Source organism: Carassius auratus, chromosome 21 (genome assembly GCF_003368295.1).
Source record: "Carassius auratus strain Wakin chromosome 21, ASM336829v1, whole genome shotgun sequence".
Taxonomy (NCBI): Eukaryota; Metazoa; Chordata; class Actinopteri; order Cypriniformes; family Cyprinidae; genus Carassius; species Carassius auratus.
In genome coordinates, this window is record NC_039263.1 from 19659273 (window position 1) to 19680297 (window position 21025).

A 21025-nucleotide genomic window follows, 5' to 3' on the forward strand; every position below is an offset into this window, starting at 1 on the left:
ATCATGTTAGTCATTTTATTTACGGCTAAATTATTATTAATAAATTGTACTAATATTATGATTGGGCGTGGGCAGGCATTCACAAAAGTGTATGTTATTACAAAAAAAATTGAGGAAATTTTGCTTTGACAAAAGGGCACTTAAGGGGCAAAGGAGCAGGTGCTCAAGTGAACCGGTTCTTTCGGACAATTCGATCAAATAAACCAGCTGAAAAAAAAAAATGGTTCACCGGTTCTTTTGCGCTCGATGTAATGCCGTCATTGGCGATGATTGCCCTTCATTCAAGCCTTTGGTTTACCCGCACTTATAACATTAGCACAGAATCAGTTCAGAATCAATCACCAAAAGAATCAGTTCGGTTCAGATGCGCTCTGTGTCAGTCTGCTTCACGCTGAATCACGCATGCGCAGTTATCATCAGCTCATCTGTTCTCGAATCGGACGCGTCCGACAGAAACGGTTCTCGGTTCAGTGTATGAATAAATGTCGAAATAATTATTATTTATTATTTGTTCTGCGTCGTTTGAAGAGAAACATTTTTGGATCTTTATCCCGAATATATATATTTTTTAATCAGGAAGAGGCTGGGGGGTCAAATGGGGGGTCAAGGCATTTTTTGGCAGGGTCTTGAGACCCCCCAAGACCCCCCCTGGCGCCGCCGGTGTGTGTATGTGTAACACTTTTAGTGTAATTTCAATTTTAGAAAAAGATACAAAAATAAATAAATATAAATAGATAAAACCCCTATGCTATGTGTATGAAAATAATTAAAATGATTTAAATAAAATGTGTTTATATAAAAACATTTAATCAGATATTATTACATTTATTATTATTAGAAACTTTTATTCATTCTAATGAATAAATCTCTCTATCTATATGAATTTCTATTTTATTTAAACATAGAAAATGTAAATTTTAAATAGATTAAAAACAAATGAGGAGGTATACGTTCACATGATAAATGGAGGTGTTGTTGTCACCATATATAATTCATTGGAGGCATTTCTGAATGCAAATGACCATGAACGTGAATGAGCATGGTGCTTAAGAATGTAGGATTTATCAACAATGAATACTTATCGGTGTGCATAAGAACCGCATGTGCATGTTTGATAAATACAGATTTTTTTTGTACTTACACACATTCTAAATTTCATTTGTAGGACAAAATATAGAACCTTTTCTACATACTCTTGGTAAATTAGGGCCCTGCTACTTCTGCAGGAACAAAGGCAGTTCTGGGCTCTGTCTTGTTGCTTGTTGAAGATTAGAGGACTCTCAGACAGACAGTCTAGCCAAACTGCAGTAGCTGTTGTGTGTAATTCCGCAATCAGTTCAGCAGCACACTAAATAGAAATGTTATTTACTGACAGATGATTGTCTGAAACACTTAAATTAGGACAGAACGTTCTTAAAATGGAATAGAAAACAAGTCACCCACATTTAAACTACTATTTTGCAAATAAACAATATAAATAATATCCAGATTTTTAATTGTAATATCCAAATGCAAGTGCTTGTTTTTTTTAAACAATTAACTGCTTAAGAAAAGCATTGTATTTATTTTTGTATAATTAGCATTTTTTTTTGCATAATTAGCATTTTTTTAATTCCAATGTAGATGTATGTCTTGTTGTTCCAGATCATCACATCTTGTTCGAACTGTAATAGCAAAACCATCAGTTAAGCTCCCATATGCATCCTTTGGTAGGGTTATTGTAACTAAACAGAACAGCTTCTTTAAAATAAACACTGATACTTAACTATAAATAGTTTCTGTTAATCAAAGATCTGTTCATCAATGAGATATCATATCATAAAAAAATAAGCTTTATCATCACAGGAGTAAATTACATTTTAAAATATTGTACATTCAAATAGAGAAGATATTTTAAATTGTAATAATATTACACAAAATTTGCGATCAAATAAATGGGATGTTGCTCTGGTAGAAGATGGTGTGTGATACACACTGCAGTAAAGGCTCGACTGGGGTAAAGCAGTCCATGCTGGCGCCCCGACCTAGAAAACTGTGTTCAAAAAGTCATAAAATCATAAAACAGATTCTGCCTCTCAAGGCCTCAGCACTTTTTTAACTACAACTAAAAGTGAAGATCCAAGTGCAGCCTTAAATTACAACTGCCTTTAGACATACGGTCAGGATAATTCACCATCACTATGGTGACAACGCAGTTCCTTTTCAGACAACACAAAAAGAAAAATGTTGCACAACTGACCATGAGGGAAAATTATGGCATTGAGAGAAAAAAGAAAGAAGGCTACACTTCACTATAGGGCTCTATACGTATGTTAACATTAGTTAATGCACCAAAGTAACAAAAACTACAAATAATGCACTAAAAATAAATGTATTTATTAATACATTTTAGATATATAAAAAAAGGAAATTTTTAATATTTCAGGTCAAATAAATTACGATTAGGGTAATATAATAAAAACAAATATTAAACTATAAAACATAGGATATTTATAAATGAAAAAACAATAAAATAAATAATAAATTAATGTATTTTAATTATAAATGAGATAAAAAGTCATACAAATAAAAATAAAAAAACATTTAAGACTTTTTTTTGCAAATTCATTGAAAAAGTGAAAAGCTTATAAAATTTTTGCAGCACAAAATCCAAATAATCTACCCATAACGTGATTCCCGAAGCAAAGAATCTGTATTTAGTGCAGCCACACTTCACACAAGAAAAGCATCTCATTTGTAAATCAGACACATCCTACGGCATCCAACACAGTCACGCACACACACACACACACACACACACACACACACACACACACACACACACACACACACACACACACACACACACACACACACACACAACACACATTTAATTTACATAAAAGCATGCTCTGTATGCACTTGACTAACTGCTTAAAATACAGAGAACGACCCTTAGAACACAGAGATCAAGACACGCTGTTGTGTGCAATATCATTCATGACTTGTTTTCCATTCTGCTAATCACAGTCAGTCTCCAGGCGTTTGTCTCAGTCAGCACAGCTCACTCACGCTCTCTAGCTGACGGTCCAGTCATTACCCGTCTGGCCAGGACATCCAAATCAAGAAGAGGCCAGTGACGTCCGAACACAGTGAGAGCGTGTTCCACCAAAACATCTGTGAACAGTGCTCAGGTTTCCACTCCACCTGGAATCACATCAGGTCATACAGGTTTTGAACTACATGAAGGTGAGTAAATAATCACAGAATATTCATTTTTGGGTGAACATCATTCTATTTAATAATTAACAGAATATTTTTGAAAACACTTAAGTCCACTCTGACATTTAAAGTACTTATTTCACATGCAAACGTTTGCCAATTATAACAAGATATTTACATAATCATATTTTTTCTTAGAGATACAGTGACAAAAGCGGTTGTTGGACAATGTTTTAAGCCAGTTATTGATAAAAGAAATATTGAATAACGATATAAAAGGTATTATATAAATAAAATACTACAAATATGTAGTTATGAGGCTTTAACGCCAATTCAACACACATACACAGTGTTATTCATTTTAAATCTACTATGTATCCTCGTTTTTTGTGACATAAATACATAAAATCTGTTGACCAAGATTATTAATGTTACTTGAAACAAAATGAACATGAACTGAATTATTATAAATATAAATAAATGAATCTAATATTTCAGCTAGTTGCTAAGGCAACATTTTCTCATTTTCATGAGGGCCTAACTGGATTTCTTCTTTATGAGCGTTTCCATAGAAATAATAATTTTCCATGATTCCAAAAGTCCATGATTGTGAACAGTTCAGAGTATAATAAAGTTGCCAATTACAGTTATTATGACTCAGTGTAAACATAGCATAGGAAGTACTAAAGTAACTAAAACTACTAAATACTATATAGAACTAGAAAATAAAAAAAGACAAAAACAAAATTGCTTAAATAAAAAAAAAAAAATATATATATATATATATATAAAAATATAATCTAATTACATTTTTTACTAAAAACAATTATAATAATAATATGTCAGTAAGACTAAAATAACACTGCTGTTGACATTTCTCCTTGGGATGAATGTTTGTGAGGAATCATGCCGTATAAACTCCCAGGTCTTGCTGTTAGTATAGCACAGATTATCAAAACTGACGATACCTGGAGTGTGCAAATGAGCCATGCAAGGGGCATTCAATGCATCCCCCTACAACTCGCCCACCCACAGCCAGGTTGGTGCCTAAGTGGGGGCGGTAAGTATCCACCACATAGGCCTTGCCATCCTGTCCACGGACACTGCCACCTGCTGTCCTCGATGAAAATGTTATTTTGCTTTAAAGGGGTCATCAGATGCAAATTCACTTTTACATGGCGTCTGAACATAAATTTGTTGGCAATGCGTGTAAACAACCACCCTATAATGATAAAAATCTACCCAGTATTTTTTTTAAATCTCCCAAAATAATAACCCCTTTCTCGGATCACAGATTCTGGTCTGATGTAGGACGTCACACAGGACAAGGCCGCTCCCATGATTGTTGACTGACACTGGCGTTTTAGCACAGACCCACCCTGATTGAGCTGTCAGCAGTACGCCATTTACTCCCGATTGTCTAAAGGCGTTTACGTTCGCGCAAATCTTCCATGATCCAGCTTCACCTCCAGAAGAAAGTGAGTATACGTTTTTTTATTTATTTATTTTTTTTAATGAATCTTTGCAAATCACCCTTCCTAATAATGTGGTAGCTAGCAAGTTCCGCGGCCTACAGTTTACAGTCTCATGAGAACGGCTTTTCAATTTATGGAAGAGAGGGGCGGGGTGAGCATAGCTCATTTGCATTTAAAGGGACATGCACAGAAATGGCTCGCTTTGAACAGAGCTGTTTTTGACAAGGTTACAAGGGTGTTGTTTTACACTACCACCGGAAAAATTTTAACCAAAGTATGTTGTTGACTTTTCATGAAGGCCCTAAAAAATCATTACAGCTTGTGGAATATGGGCATCTGATGTATCCTTTAACAATAAAATAGCGTAAAATAGGTATTACTGGCCAAAAATAAATAAATAAATAAACAGACAAAAGAATAAACAAATAACCTCGCTAGCATACTCTCTCTAGTAGTGTTATGGATGTTTAATTCATATGCAGAAATGAGGTAAGAGCTGTAAATTAGATTTTATGTCACATCATTGAGCATGTGTTACACAGTTTGCTATTACATCTCAACCTATATCATTAGTCAAATTGAAAAGTTAATAATTATTTCAAAACAAACAGTCAAGTATGTCAGTTAATAATTAGGCTTATTGTGTTATATAACTGGGAATAGGCGTAACACATTCATGAATGTAAAGTCCTGATTTGCACACTCATTCTCTCTCTCGCTCTCCTCGGGTCTACAGCTACAGGAACCAAAAACTCTTTCTGTCATGCTGATATGAGGGGTTTTATTTGCCTGCAATGCAGAGCCCATGAAAAAAAAAGCAACATTTCAATGACAGAGAAAAAGCAGTGGAATCCAACAAACATTAAGGCAATAGCAAACAGTATTGAATAAATCTGTAATTTATTCTGCACAGCAAGTACAAACAACAAGAAATAGCCATGAAGTGGTCATATCCAGTACATTTCAGATTATGTATAAATAGGGAAAGAGAGGAGTGTGTTTCAGCTGCATGAGCATATCAGGTATCATGTCTGTTATCTGAAATGAGTCCTATGAGGCATCGAGTCGATAGCCCATTTAACTAAGGTTTTATGAAGTGCACATCAGTGCACTGTAGCAGTGACTGCATGCAATTAAATGCTGTGCCCTTTCAGATCACTTAAGGAAACTCCATTTAGCTGTCTCACTGCTTCAATATGCTGTTTTTTAGTCTCTGAGTTTGTGATGGAGAAGCATCTAGAGGGCATCAACCATGGGTCATACCATTCTATTAAATCTGTGTATGTGGAAACAATCTTTTGAAAATTCTTCTTGAAAGTTTCAGTTTATTAATGTGAAAAAATGTTTTAATGTAAATCTAAACAAGCTGTATTCCAAATTTGAGGTTGATATTGCAATAAAATAAAATAAAATTCAATATGATTTTAGGCTGAAACAAATATTTAATGGCTACATGATTCTGGAGTCGGGTTGATAGTCCTCAGTTCTTCTGGACACCAGGGAAGCTGGCAAAGACGGTAGTCCAGTAGTAAACCAAACGCATTCTCTGCTCATCTGCTTCACGCTGTTTGTGTTCATGTTGTTGTTGATTTCCACATACTGATGGCCATTGCTGGCAAACTCAGGCCAGGTTACAGGAACACTGGATTCACCCTTATTAGGGTCACAGTGAAGGAGAAAAGAAGACAACCAATGAGGGAAGTTAGAAATGACATACAGCTATCATCATTCAAAAAAGTACTATTTCAATGCTGTTACACTCTCAAAACTTTACAATCTATTACAAAAAACTCAATAGTTTTGAGAACTAATGCGAAGTTTCTCAGAAGAATGCAAAATCATTCTTATATAATTCTTCTGGAATATATATTTTCGGGGGGGGGGGGGGGGTGCATTAGGACTGCCTATGCATAGGGCCAGGGATCTTGTGCAGCGCCTCTGGCTTCAAGTGTGCCATTGAAGGAAGTTTCCACTTTTATAAACAAGCCAAACCATATCTCTCTTAGAAGGTGTGCCAAAACCGTATCTTCAAAGTACACAGTCCCTGTATTAACTGGACAACATGAGTGCAGTGGCGCTAAACTCTCATGGAATATCTGGGTGGTTTGAAGTTTTTTGTAATCTCAACGATGCACATTTTTACATTACAGGGAAATATTTATGAATGGTAAAAATATTTGTGCCATTTGAAAGGAAATCAATTCACCATCTGCCGAAATGAGAAGTTGTCACACTTATTTGTTGGATTCATTTTTAAAATTCGGTTTCAGTACATCTGGGTATCCCCCTCTGAACAGCGTGTCTGATGGATCTTAGAAGAGCTTGATGAATGTGATGGTGAGAGCATCAGTGAATTCCCCATGGCACCTTTGATGTCACACAACAGACCTAAACTTTGACAGTCAATGTTCTCCATTAGACCTATCTATATATGCATAATAACCAAATAGATCAAGGCCCATCATTGATATCAAAAGCCAATCATAACAAATTCATAATTGATGTAATGCTTTTTTGTATTTTCTGTAAACATTCTCTCAGTGTATTGGAGCACTCTCATGGCAAGATAATACATAAAACATGACAGCTTGTTTAGATCATTGTATATTTTGTTTATTGCATGAATCTCAGAATCATATTCACTGCTAAAACAGCTACATGATTCTGGAGTCGGGTTGATAGTCCTCAGTTCTTCTGGACACCAGGGAAGCTGGCAAAGACGGTAGTCCAGTAGTAAACCAAACGCGTTCTCAACATCTGCTTCACGCTGTTTGAGTTCATGTTGTTGTTGATTTCCACATACTGATGGCCATTGCTGGCAAACTCAGGCCAGGTGACAGGAACACTGGACTCACCCTTATTAGGGTCACTGTGAAGGAGAAAAGATGACATAAAGTTAGGTTAGAAATTACATATACGGTCACTATAGTTAACTAAAATGAAAACAACAAAAAAAAATGTTACTTGAAAGAAAATGAATGTTAAAGAAATAGTTCACCAAAAACCATTCAAGTTGTTGATGAGTTTGTTTCTTCATCAGAATGGATTTGGAGAAATTTAGCATCACATCACTTGCACACCAATGGTTACTTCTGGCCAACATACCATTCAGCAATCTATAATAATGCTTTCTACTGTGAAAAAGGTATTGTCATTGTTTTATTGCTTATTTCTCTCCTCATTCAGAAAAGCATTATGTATAGAGGACTCATATTTTAGCCTGAAGCAATGATTGGAAGTTAAAATGCCCTAATGATGAATTTGTTTCTTATAAACACATAGCTTTTCTTCAGAAGACATTACTTGATGGACTGGAGTCATATGGATTACTTTTTGATACTTCTGATATTTTTATCAGCCGTTTGTACTCTTATTCTGACGGCACCCATTCAATCAGAGGTTCCATTGGTGTAAAAAGTGATGTGATGCTAAATTTCTCCAAATCATCTCATTTACATCTTGAATGGCATGAGGGTGAGTAAATTTAAATTTGTGAGTGAACTATTCCTTTAACTGATATATATATATATATATATATATATATATATATATATATATATATATATATATATATATATATATATATATTTATATATATATATATATATATATATATATATATATATATATATATTTATATATATATTTATATATATATATTTATATATATGTATTTATATATATGTTTATATATATATATATATATATATATATATATATATATATTTAAAGTTGTCAACATTTCTAAACTAAAATTGAAAGAAATATAAAAAAATATACAGACCTATTTAAAAGCAATAACTAATAAAAATGAAACAAATACACAACAAAATAACAAAACATAAACTGAAATTAAAATAAAGGCAGAAAATAAAAAAATAGAAAAACTCAATATATACATGTAAAACAAAAACAAATGTAATTGCACAAAAAAAGAGGCATAGTACCATAGTACTCAAATATATAATTTGATTATTACAGATGTTCCTACACATTAAAGCAGAATATGGTGAAGCATTATAATATTGTTAGTATTTTAATATTTAAATACCCAGTTTGAGCAAAATTGGTCCAGTAGGCAATCATATATCTGGCAACGTCACGATGTCGAGGAAAGTAGCCCAGAGGAGTGGCGAAAGGCTTCCCAAACACATACTGAAGGTCATCAGCGTGATCGGCACCCATCCAGAGTGGGTAAATAGGCATACGAGAGGGCTCAGAGAACAGGTAGGAGTAGGTTCGTCCAGATCTAATGGGGAAGCACAGGTTGTTTTTAAGGTTTATACTACTCCGTTTCACTGTAGAGGTCAGTAAATAAGAAGATGATGTCAGATTACTTGGCATGGTCCGAGTGGAGGTACAGGGCTGCTTGGGTTGGCACCAGGAAGATGTAGTCTGTCTCCATGTCCACAACTGTTTTCTTAATGTCCGAATCACTGGGTTTGCTACCCCAGTTGACTGTGTACTCCTCATAAGTTGCGATACCAGCATTTGTTCCTCTAGATTCAGACAAGGCAACCGAGAGAGCCCTGACTTCCTCCCTGTTAGAAATCAATAGCAGTTTTGTTTACATCATAACCATAAAGGCCCATGTCAGTACCAGTCAAAACGTTTTGGATCGGTATGATGTTTCAAAAAGAAATCAATACTTTTATTCAGCAAGTATGCATAACATTGATCCGAAGTGACAGTAAATACATTTATAAAGACTTTTCGAAGAACAAACCCTGTTCTTTGGAACTTTCTTTACTTTTATTAAGCGAGGGTGCATTCATTATTTTATTTTTAATAAATGCTGTTCTTTTGAAATTCCCATTTCTGAAAAACATGTTATTTTGACATTCCTATTCTCAAAACCATTCCATGTTTCCACAATAATATAAAAAAAATTATTGATTTATTTGATAAATTATATGCAGCCTTGGTGAGTATAATAGACTTCTTTCAAAAACGACAACAAAAAACAGATGACAAGCATTTGATTGAAGTGTATATTAAAAGATGTTTATAAAAAATAGACCAAAAAAATGAAGGCCTTCTGAAGCAAAGCGATCCATTTGTGTTAGAAAAATATTAATATTTTTATACACTGTAATCTCTAGCTTCCACTAATTTTTGTACGCACGTTCACTAGAGAGTGGCATTCCAGCTTCAGAAGGCCTTTATTAATAACTCCCCGAGCTGTGTGGAGCGATTTTAATGATGGATGGATGCACTGTTTTGGGCTTCAGAATCCTGATCACCATTCATTGCCATTATAAAGTATGGAAGAGCCAGGACATATTTTTTAAAAATATTACTCTGTTTGTATTCATCTGAAATAAGAAAGTCATATGCACCTAGGATGGCTTGAGGGCGAGGAAATCATTGGGTTGTTTTTATTTTTGGGTGAACTATCCCTTGAAATGTTTTACTGCTTTTTTTTTCTTTTCATTCAAAAAATTAAAGTCACAGTTTACAGACATAAAGCATATGTTAAAAAAACACTGAGTAAATATATTGTGGCCTAGACTGTCTGTATAGGTCTGCTTAAACTTTTCATGTCAATAGTACACTAGCATATAGATGCTTCAACGCTAGCAGATGTAAACAAAAGCCATAAAACACGCTTTCTGATTTTATGGGGTCTTTAAAAATTCAACAAAAAAAAGATTCCAGATGAGTCTTTAATGTAGCACACTTACACAGGGGTGGACACCAGTGCGTTGTTGATCGAGGGGATGTCAAGGGTGGCAAAGATGTGGCCGTCCATGTCATTGACTCCAGCGATGTAATCAATGTCAGCAGCATTCCCGAAAAGTGTATCAGGTTCGGCGGGGAGGAAATCACCATCAATTACCGGTGACAGAGCCAGATTGTGTACAATTGGATCTGGAAAAAAATTTGACTTTGAATTGCATTTACTGTGGTTTTGTGCCAGTCTTAGTTGTAGATAACTAAGACTAAAGCAAAAAAAAAAAGTTTCATTACTTGAAATAACATAATATGATTAGACTTTGATATTGATATCGTACATATTGAAGGGATAGTTCACACAAAAGTGAAAATGCTATAATTAATTTTAATTTTGTTTGAACTAAGCATGTAAAGGACCTAAAATGCACATGCAGCCACTCTAAATTTTCTTACGAGAAGCAGATGTACTGAATTTCACATTCCCAGCAAGAGTCACAGTCTTAGGATCTGTCCTCCTCAGACAAGCCACCATCCCGCTATCAGTAGGACACCCGACCTTTCTTGCAATCTAAAGGTGCACAAAAAAGAATCGATATAGGCTTAATTAAATAACTGTATGAATTGTAGAAGCAAACCAAGTTGTGATATCTATACATTAATTATTAACCAACAAAAAACATTCAAATGTCAGTCTGTATGAGAAACAGAACAGATGACTTCACTAAGTAAACACTAACAGGTGTACACTAAAGTATTTTGGAAAAGGCTGGGAATGAGAGTAAACAAACCCCATAGAATTTTGCGACCACTTTATATCAGATGCTAGTACTGTACAGTGTGTACATCTGTTTTTGTTCTTGGCAATGCGGGACATTGATGAAGGTGAAGCTCACCTCTTCAGCATACTGTCGTGGATTTCTATTGACAGCCCAGGGACAGAGAGCAACACCACTCTGTGAGATAGCTCTGCGGATCAGGCCCTTGTTTTTAGGGGAAAGAATCTGTGCAGGATAGGACACACACAGAGATTAGAAACTATATTACTGAGAACATGCTCACTCTGCAGCCATAACAACACGCAAAAACTAAGATTATTCAAATGTAATACATAAGCATGCAAGTAAAAAAACCAGCACCTGGAAGTTGACGCTGGCTCCCCCTGCTGACTCCCCAAAGATGGTGATGTTGTCTGGATTGCCACCAAAATTCCTGATGTTTCTGTGTACCCAAGCGATAGCAGCATGCTGATCCCACAGACCATAGTTTCCTATCGAGCAGGACATGCTCAGGTCATCATTTAAATACTACAATCAATCAATCCATACAGTATATACAATGAGATACAGTTGGTTCCAAAAGTCTGAGCTTCTATCCAGTAAAAGTTCTTCCAGTAATGTTAATTTTTTCAAAACATTCATTTAAAGTTATCTGATCTTTAATTATGTTCTCAAAATGTTAGCATGAATCTTAACATTTCTTCAAAGTTAAAAGGTTTTGAACTAGTTTCAGAATCTTCAGAAAACTTTCAAAAGTAATGTTCCCATGATGTTTTAATTTTTTTTTAAATGGGAATGTTAATGGGAAGGTTAGCTTGTGTGGTGGAATTAATATGAGGAAGCAGAAAAACTTTCTGTGTTTTGGTAAGATTTTCTGTAAAATGCAATACCTGAACAATAAGATTGGAGGAAATATATATATATATATATATATATATATATATATATATATATATATATATATATATATATATTTTTTTTTTTTTTTTTTTTTTGCATTCCCCTGAGAAACTCACAAATCATTTGACTTCTTTGCAAAGTTTCTCCAGGAAATGTAAAAGCTTTTTAAGAGTGAGAGTGAATTAAAATGTTTCTTAGGGAACATAAAAGCATTAAAATAATTTTTTTTCCCTCCTGTGATGTATTATACTTGTAGAGCTCTTATTCACATAACATCTTTTTTGTTTCTTACCAGGTGCGTCAGCATCTCCGCTGCTGAGGAATCCGAGAGATCCGACACGGTAGTTGAATGTCACCACGATGACATTTCCTCTGTCTGCGATCTCCTGTCCGTCGTACAAGTAGTTGTCCAAGAAGTTCGCACCCTGACCACCACCAAGCAAGAAGGCCCCACCATAGATGAACACCATAACAGGCAGATTTGTAGACACTGCAAAGGAGAAGGTGTCAATCACACAGGGTAATATTTATAAATAAATCAGGGCTAGTTCATCCATCAAACTCCAAAATTCTCCCTTCAAACACAACACTGTCAAATGACATTGGACCCAATTGACTTTAACTGTATGGACAAAAAAACTAAACAAAAAAACAACAACAACAACAAAAAAAAATAATTGTATATATATATATATATATATATATATATATATATATATATATATATATATATATATATATATATATATATATATATATATTTTTTTTTTTTTTTTTTTTTTTTTTTTGTCTTGTTTTGTTCCTCAGAAATTTGGAATGGTATAAGAGCGAGTAAATAATTACAGGATTGTGATTTTCGAGTGAACTTTACTTAACCTTTAACTTACTTTTAGTGTTGTCTTGTGATTTAGAACAAGTTTGGATTACCAGTGTTGCCCTGAGGAACCCAGATGTTCAGGTAGAGACAGTCCTCACTGCCCACGACATCAGTAGCGAGAAGATTGAGCTGCATGCACCTCATTCTGTAGTCAGTGGCTTTCAGAACACCTGTGCAGGTAGATTCAGCAGCAGTGCACTCTCAATATACTAAAATACATGTATTTTAGACCCTAGTTGTGCCTGAAAACATCTAAACAGACAGGCGTACTCACCGTCCCAGCCCGGGTGAGGAACAGGCTTCTGTAATCTGCCAGGTGGAGCGGCGAAGGGGATTCCCTTGAACACGTCCATATAGCGGAAGAGTCCAACACTGTGACTCTTTCCCTGTACCATCCCTCCCTCGGTGTACACAGATCCCAACTGCAACACGTTCACAGTTCATTTTTGCATTACACCATATTTAGCATTTTAGCCATGTTCTGCAAAATTGCCATCTGTACTGCTTTTTGGTGGCCGACTAAAAATGATGGTTACCATGTTAAAATACATATAAACTGACATGGGAGGAAAAATTATATTTCAATGCACTCTCTCCCAAAACAAGCGGAGGCAGTGTTTCTCCAAATAATACAAAATGCCTTGTATTAAAAGTATAATAATTAATAACATCAAACATTTAATATAATCACTTTTAAGCATAATTATATGTTATGCATTTGCTGTAAACTGTTAAGCTTAATATAACAAAGTTACATTATTAATGATTAGACAATTGCAAAAAATATATATATTATAAATACAGGAAATACAATTGATAAAAGATTTAGATCACAAACAAAAAGCATTATCTAAAGGCCATTCTGTAATTACAATTTCCCAAAAATATGCTAAATATGCTTAAGGCTTTGGCTACATTACTTTTCAGTGACTGATATTTTACACTGATTCATAATATGTATATTATTGTGCTGCATAGGATAATTTAAATTTTTAAATTTTTAAAAGGCATGGATATGGAGTCTTTCCATCCCAAAGTCTTAAGAATAAGACATCGTAAAATCATAATATGAATCTGTTAAATACAATGTTTTCCCCCCTATACAAATACACATCCATATGGTTATTAAAATCAGTTTAAATGAATTCATATCATGACTTACAGAAGCTGCATTTGCTGTGCCCAGGATGAGGGCAACAGAGATGAAAACTCCCAGCATCGGCATCATCATCAGACAGTCGCTGCAAGCGTGGCACTGAAGGGAGTTCTGCCCCTTTTATAAACAGGCCAAATCATATCTCTCTTTCAAGGTGCCGCAAAGCTGTATCTTGAAAGTACACAGTCCCTGTATTAATGTATTAACTGGACAACATGTGCGCAGTTGTGTTAAACTCTCATGGAAAATGCGTGCAGAGTTCATTAATAGTTTATGTAATCTCAACAACACACTTTTTTTCCGTTACAAAGACATATATATGAATGCTAAAAATACTTGTGCCATCTTGCAGGTTATTTTTTGTTAACCAAAACAGTTTTGAAGAAATTAAGGCAATTTACCATCTGTTAAAGTCTTGACTATAATTAAATAAGTAAATACATCTATTTGAAATAGTCTTTGCTGACACTGTTTTTACTGATCAATTTAATGCATCCTTGCTGAATAAAAGTAATAATTTTGTGAAAAAACCACTAAAACAATATGTACTAACCCCTTTTCAACAATAGCGAATATATAAATTCTTAAAAAAAAATATATATATATATATATATATATATATATATATATATATATGTGTGTGTGTGTGTGTATATATATATATATATATATATATATATATATATATATATATATATGTGTGTGTGTGTGTGTGTGTGTGTGTGTGTGTGTGTGTGTGTGTATACACACATATACACTTAGTCATAACATCTCTCTTATTACTGTATGTTGGGTGCTTTTTTATTTTAAGAATTTACTCACATTCAGTTGATTTAAAAAAAAACATTTATTATGCAAACAGGGAAAAAATACATAAAATTAATTTCTATCAGTATATAAAGTATCTTTTTACATGAACATAAAACTAAAGGCGAATTACATGTAATCTGCAATCTCAGTTTCCATTTCATTGTCGCTCCCATCAGAGGGCTTGTACTCTTCATCATCATCATCGTCGTCGTCGTCTTCATCTTCCTCCTCTCCAAGGTCAACAGTTTTGGATCGAGTTCTTACAGACTTTTGGATGGATGAAGCTGTAATAATAAAATGTCACTATACATTTATATATATATATATATATATATATACATATATAATAAGCAATATTTGCTATTATTATATTTAATAAATAACTATAAATTATTTCTTGTGTTTTACCTGGCTGGTTGGCCCGGACTTTTTGTTGGATCATTCCAGAGATGATATTCCTGAGCTCGTCGGCTGTATGAGGCACACACCAGCCATCTCTCTCATCACACACTTCCTCTTTCCCATCATTCTTATGGATGATATTCTTTATCCTGAAAAGAGGGGAAAAGAAGTGCTGCAAAGTCAGGCGCAGTGGATGATGAGTCTTGTAGTGAATGAATATGACAAGACCAGTTCTTACTTTTCTACATCTAGATCACACAACTGGTAGAACATCTGGCGGTATGGAGGAAGCATTCCCTCCCGGAAGATGTAGACCGAGTCCTGCAGAGAACATCCCACACAATTGGTTTAAAACACTTCTGAGGAATCAGCGGTTGCTCAATGCAAATCCACTGTGATAAAACACTTGAAAAAACTGTGAATACCTTTAGTAAGTACTTGGCAGTGGCAGGCTTGGGTCCTGAAGATGAAGCACTTTCCTGGGTGATGTCAGTCACACTAGCAGGCTGAGGAACTAAAGACGTCAAACATAGGCTACCATGATCATCTTTTTGATTTTTTTGCAATTAAATAGTTTTCATTTATTACACGAGCATTCAACAGTTTGGGGTTAGCTTTTAAGAAATTCATTCTTTTAATTATCAAGGATGCATTACATTTATCAAAAGTGACAATAAGGACATTTATAATAGTGAGAAATGTCTCTTAAGCAGCGAATCAGCATATTAAAATGATTTCTGAAGGATCATGTGACACTGAAGACTGGAGGAATGATGGTGGAAATTCAGCTTTGTCATCACAGGATTAACATGTTTAAATATATTAAAACAGAAAACATTTGTTATATATATATATATATATATATATATATATTGGAATAATATTTCACATTATTACTGTTTTTACTGTATTTTTGACTAAATAGATGAAGGCTTTGTGAGTGTCCGTCAAAAACATTTTTTTTAAATCGTACTGAACCCAAACCTTCGAATGGTGAATTTCAGAAGTGAAGTGAAGAGACATTCAGCCAAGTATGGTGACCCATACTCAGTATTTGTGCTCTGCATTTAACCCATCCGAAAATGCACACACACAGAGCAGTGAACACACACACAAACACTGTGAGCACACACCCGGAGCAGTTGGGGGTTCGATGCCTTGCTCAAGGGCACCTAAGTCGTGGTATTGAAGGTGGAGAGAGAACTGTACATGCACTCCCCCCGATACTAGAACTCACAACCCTTCGATTGGGAGTCCAACCCTCTAACCATTAGGCCACGACTTCCCCAAGCTAAGTCCTATTGGATTCTAAAGGTCAGAGATTGAGCAGCAAAGGTGAAAAACTAAATTAAAAAGATCTGAAGAACACTTTTAGGGAACTTTGTGTGCCAGAACATTCGGATCTGTGTACCTGCCCTGTTGATTGTGGTTGGGTGGGTGTAATGGTAAGCACTTCTCTTGGGTTTCACTGGCATGTCATTGCCACCAAATCCTAGTGAGACAGAAAACCACAGGAGTTAGTTGTATGGTCATTTATACTCGCAGGAGATTCTGTGCACTCATGGACAGTTCTTCACAGAGTTCTAGGATTGTTTGTGTCCAGGAATGAATCATATTTGGGGTTGTTATGAATGTGTTTGTGTTGATCGCTCACCATGTTTCATTCCATAGCGGATCCTGAAGTCTAGAACCTGGTAGATTTTAGCTTCAGCAGTTTTTCGAGGATCGTACCCAAACCTGACCCACAAACTCCTCCATGGCCCTGTTATCTACACATAAAAATATATTTCCATGTAAGACTGTGAGATATCCCTTGTGCGTCCTAATGGACATTTTTTTCTTTTCGTTGCTGTTTTTGTGGTCTTGTTTTTTGCTGTGTTAATGCAACCGGCAGAAATGTTGTATTCTTTATATTTCAACCTCATTTCCTTTCACAAATCTATTTTACACTAGGTGGATGTCCCCACTGAAATACATTCAAACTGTAATATTTAATCCCAGTGCCATTTAGGCAAAAAAATCATGCATTCTTTGTTAATAGACTTTTATTCTATTGCCAAGGACTCAACATCCTATGGAGCAAATACATGTTATTTCCGTTTTTCTGCTTCCGCTTAAAAAAAAAAGGCAGATCGAATTGAAATTACTTAATTATATTTGTGTGGGTATATTATTGTGCATATAAAACTATGATTTGTATGCGCGTGGTAGTTTAAAAAAAATCTGATTAAATTGTTTTAAGACTATATATATATATATATATATATATATATATATATATATATATATATATATATATATTTCTTAGTATTTGGAATATGAAAAATGATAAAAATATGTTAGGTCGTTATGATTAGGAGTAATGATGGTAAAAAAAAACCTAAAAAAAAAACCATACATGTCAGTGAAAGTGGAAAGAAAATATAAATCATATAATATTTTTATGTTCATTTTTGACATGGATATTTTTGGATATAAAATTAGGGCATTTAAATAGACGCACAAGGGATACACAGTATCCATATATTATACAGTATTGTATTTATACATGGAATTAAAATTTAATTAAAGCCTAAAAATAAACCTTTTAAAATGATTATAGGTCATTGATCAAATAAACTAATCTGTGACGATTTTATGCCAACCGTGGTGTTAATGGCCACCAATGAAGTCGGACGCTTTTTGGCAACATTAAAAGTGTAGTTACATAATCTACCAACAGGGGTTAACCAGCCTATATTTAGCAGCCAAACCTTGACCTTTAGTCCAGACAAACAGGTAGTCCACCCTAATCTCACACTTTTGGTTGAACCAATGTTACTATAACAGTCCATACTAACAAACCTAGAAAAGCTGATAGTGCCACATAACAAGTGTTTGCACCATTATGCAATAAACTTTGGATATGAGACATCATATTTAAGTTTATGAAACTTTTAAGCTACTCACCATGTAGTAGGCCACATACGGGAGGAGGTGCTTCATTTTCTCAGGGTGAATGTTAATGTTGGCCTTGACTGCATTGCGTGACCATATGGGCCTTTTCTCGAAAAGCTGCAGAGGCCAAATCAAATCAATCAGTATTTCCAAATTAAATAGCTTTGGAACACAGCTGGGATTAGGATAAGATAAAGACATTTTCCCATAACATCACATCATGTTTGTCCAATAGTTGCTCAAGCTGATTGCGACAGCTTTTTTTAAACACAACTTATAATTTTTATCCTTTCACGTGTCTACCTCCCAACTCCCATGAAGCATTGAGAATTATGTAAACAATGTGTGTAAACACTGTGAAATATTATTGTTATTTAACATAACTCTTTGTTTATTTGAATGTATTTTCTCAAATATAATTTATTCACGTGATGCAAAGCTAATCATCAAATCATTCTATTATGCAGATTTGCTGCTCAAGAAGCATTTCTTATTATCATCAATGCTGAAAACAGTCATGCTCCATAATATTTTTGTGGAATGTGAAATAGAAAGTTCAAAAGAACAGTTTTTATCATCAATGGAAAACATATCCATTTTACGAACCTGTATGAGTTGCTGCTCTGCCTTTGCATCATTAGGATGGACACAGAACTTCTTCCAGCTGGCCACTGCAGCTTCCAGAGGTCCTGATGGTATGGTCTTGTCATCAAAGTTGACAAAAATTGCATTGTTTGGCCGGCGAGCTCGATTCGGGGCGATAAGATGATCTTTTAGGAGAACCGACTGCATTGCAGTCTCCCTGCTGTTTATTGGGAAGCCAATAAATGTAATCAACAAATTTAACCACCAAAACACACAGGTCTTTCTGAATCATTTGGGATGGCAGCCTGTCAGCTCATGGGGGAATCCAGGTCTTACCTGTGCAATACATCTGGACGGTAGTAATAATCCACAGCCGTGTCCAGGCGAGAGAAAATAGGAGGAGGAAGGAAAAGAGGCACGGGATTGTCGTAGAATTCTTTCTTCTCGGGTTTGCGCAAAATGATCTTGTCATACAAAGACATCTGGTTTCCATCTGGATCGGTGTGAGCCGCTAGGTACTGGAAGTCAGCCATTCCTGAAGAATCAAAGGTGAGAATGTGTGACTATTAAAAAGACTGCCCACCAATAACTTGAAACCCTTATGTAATTCCAAACCTGGATGACTTTGTTTATACAATTATTCATTCAAGACCCCATGAAACAGTAAAAACTGTATTCATGCAGTATACCATTTGAAAAATAAGAAGAATGTGTGGTATATTTACCCCTGTAAAAATGATTCTTTCAAAGTTATAAAAAAGCATTATTGAAGAATGTTTTATAAAATAATAATCTTAAAAAAGTAAATAAATTAAAATACTATTTTATGTTTAATCCATTGTGTTACTTTCTTTTTCTTTGAAATTATCTTTTAGATTTATCATACATTTCTGAGAGAAAATGCTTTAAATCCTACACCCAAATGTAAAAAATAGTAATAAAATTAGTTGCAAAATACTAGTAGGTAAATTTAGACTATCTTTACCTTGAAATTTATACGTGGTCCCAATAAGTCCCACTATCTCCATGCTGATTTGGGTTTCTGCACTGTTTCCTTTGCGGGTTCTGCGGCGCACTCTGAGCAGCAGGTTGGTGGAGGAGAAGCGGTTCCCGTACGCAGGATGACAGAACACATCCTTCGGCCGAAAACGGAGTTCAAGTCTTTTAGAAGAATCTGCATAGGTCTGTTCGGAAAAAATCTCAGGTTAAAATCACACTTTTAAACATACACATTTATATTTCTGCTTGAGAGTTTAAGGTCAGTGAGAGAAATTATTTTTATTCGGCCAGGGAGCATTAAATTAATTTAGTTAAAGACATTCATATAGAAAATATTCATATCTCACATACATGCTTTTCTTGTGAACATTTATTCATATAAGATGGATAAAAATGGTTTCCATAAAAATATTAAGCTATACATTTTTTTTCTCAGCATTGATAATAATGTGTCTTAATCATAATTTGTGATGGATCATGTGACAGTGAAGACAATGACATTTAAATAAGTTAAAACATATTCTAGAAAACAGCTATTTAAAATTGCCATGATATTTCACAATATTACTGTAAACACGTGATATATGCATTGCTATTATTAGAGGGAGAAATACATTCTTTAATTACATGAACTTGGAATAAAATACAGTAAACAAAATATAAATGCACCTAAACAATACATTTAAATTACATACTGTAAAACATGATTTTCATCAGTGATTTTCAAAACTGATTTCACAATAGCAAGAATTACTGTACAATATAATCTGACAAACAAATATTTGACGGAACTCATCTACAAAATCTACATTTTAACTGTTAAGTTACATGACAACAACTGTCTAAATGAACACAGTATTAACCATGTATCGATTTAATTTAAAGCTGACTGCAATCACCTTGGATACTCCCTCTTCGCCTCCGATGCTCTCCAGCATTGTGTCCACATTGTTGACGACTGCTGGGTATTCCACACACACCAGACTAGTGTCAGACAGAGCCAGTGTTGCTGTATTGCCTGACACAACACCTGCAGCCTGACTTTCACATTTGTTTCTCACATCTGTGCTTGACGAAGCCGGATCGCTTGTGATCTGCGGATCCATATTTAAACGACTGTTGTTCTACGCCTATGCATAAGGGAAAAAGACCTTTTGATTAGTCTATTCCTATGATAGCTCCTTCGTAAACAGCATGTACAGGAACGTGTCCGCTTGTGAAAAGCACCCGG

General features: G+C 34.8%; 2 protein-coding genes across 2 annotated transcripts; both read right to left on the minus strand.

The window, feature by feature from the left end:
* Positions 1-7266: 7266 nt before the first annotated feature.
* Positions 7267-14200, minus strand: cel.2 (carboxyl ester lipase, tandem duplicate 2). The gene is made up of 11 exons (XM_026196588.1): positions 14068-14200; positions 13180-13327; positions 12956-13075; positions 12321-12518; positions 11489-11619; positions 11246-11353; positions 10806-10920; positions 10361-10547; positions 9014-9217; positions 8728-8925; positions 7267-7545 (listed from the first exon to the last, which is right to left on the minus strand). The coding sequence occupies exons 1-11, from the start codon at positions 14134-14136 to the stop codon at positions 7362-7364; spliced, it is 1662 nt and encodes a 553-aa protein (XP_026052373.1). The 5' UTR covers positions 14137-14200; the 3' UTR covers positions 7267-7361.
* Positions 14201-14889: 689 nt separating this feature from the next.
* Positions 14890-21019, minus strand: gtf3c5 (general transcription factor IIIC, polypeptide 5). Its single transcript, XM_026196589.1, has 11 exons — positions 20694-21019; positions 19781-19979; positions 19132-19330; positions 18817-19015; positions 18223-18327; positions 16928-17042; positions 16685-16765; positions 15699-15787; positions 15512-15594; positions 15280-15422; positions 14890-15155 (listed from the first exon to the last, which is right to left on the minus strand). The coding sequence occupies exons 1-11, from the start codon at positions 20898-20900 to the stop codon at positions 14998-15000; spliced, it is 1578 nt and encodes a 525-aa protein (XP_026052374.1). The 5' UTR covers positions 20901-21019; the 3' UTR covers positions 14890-14997.
* Between the last annotated feature and the right edge of the window lie 6 nt (positions 21020-21025).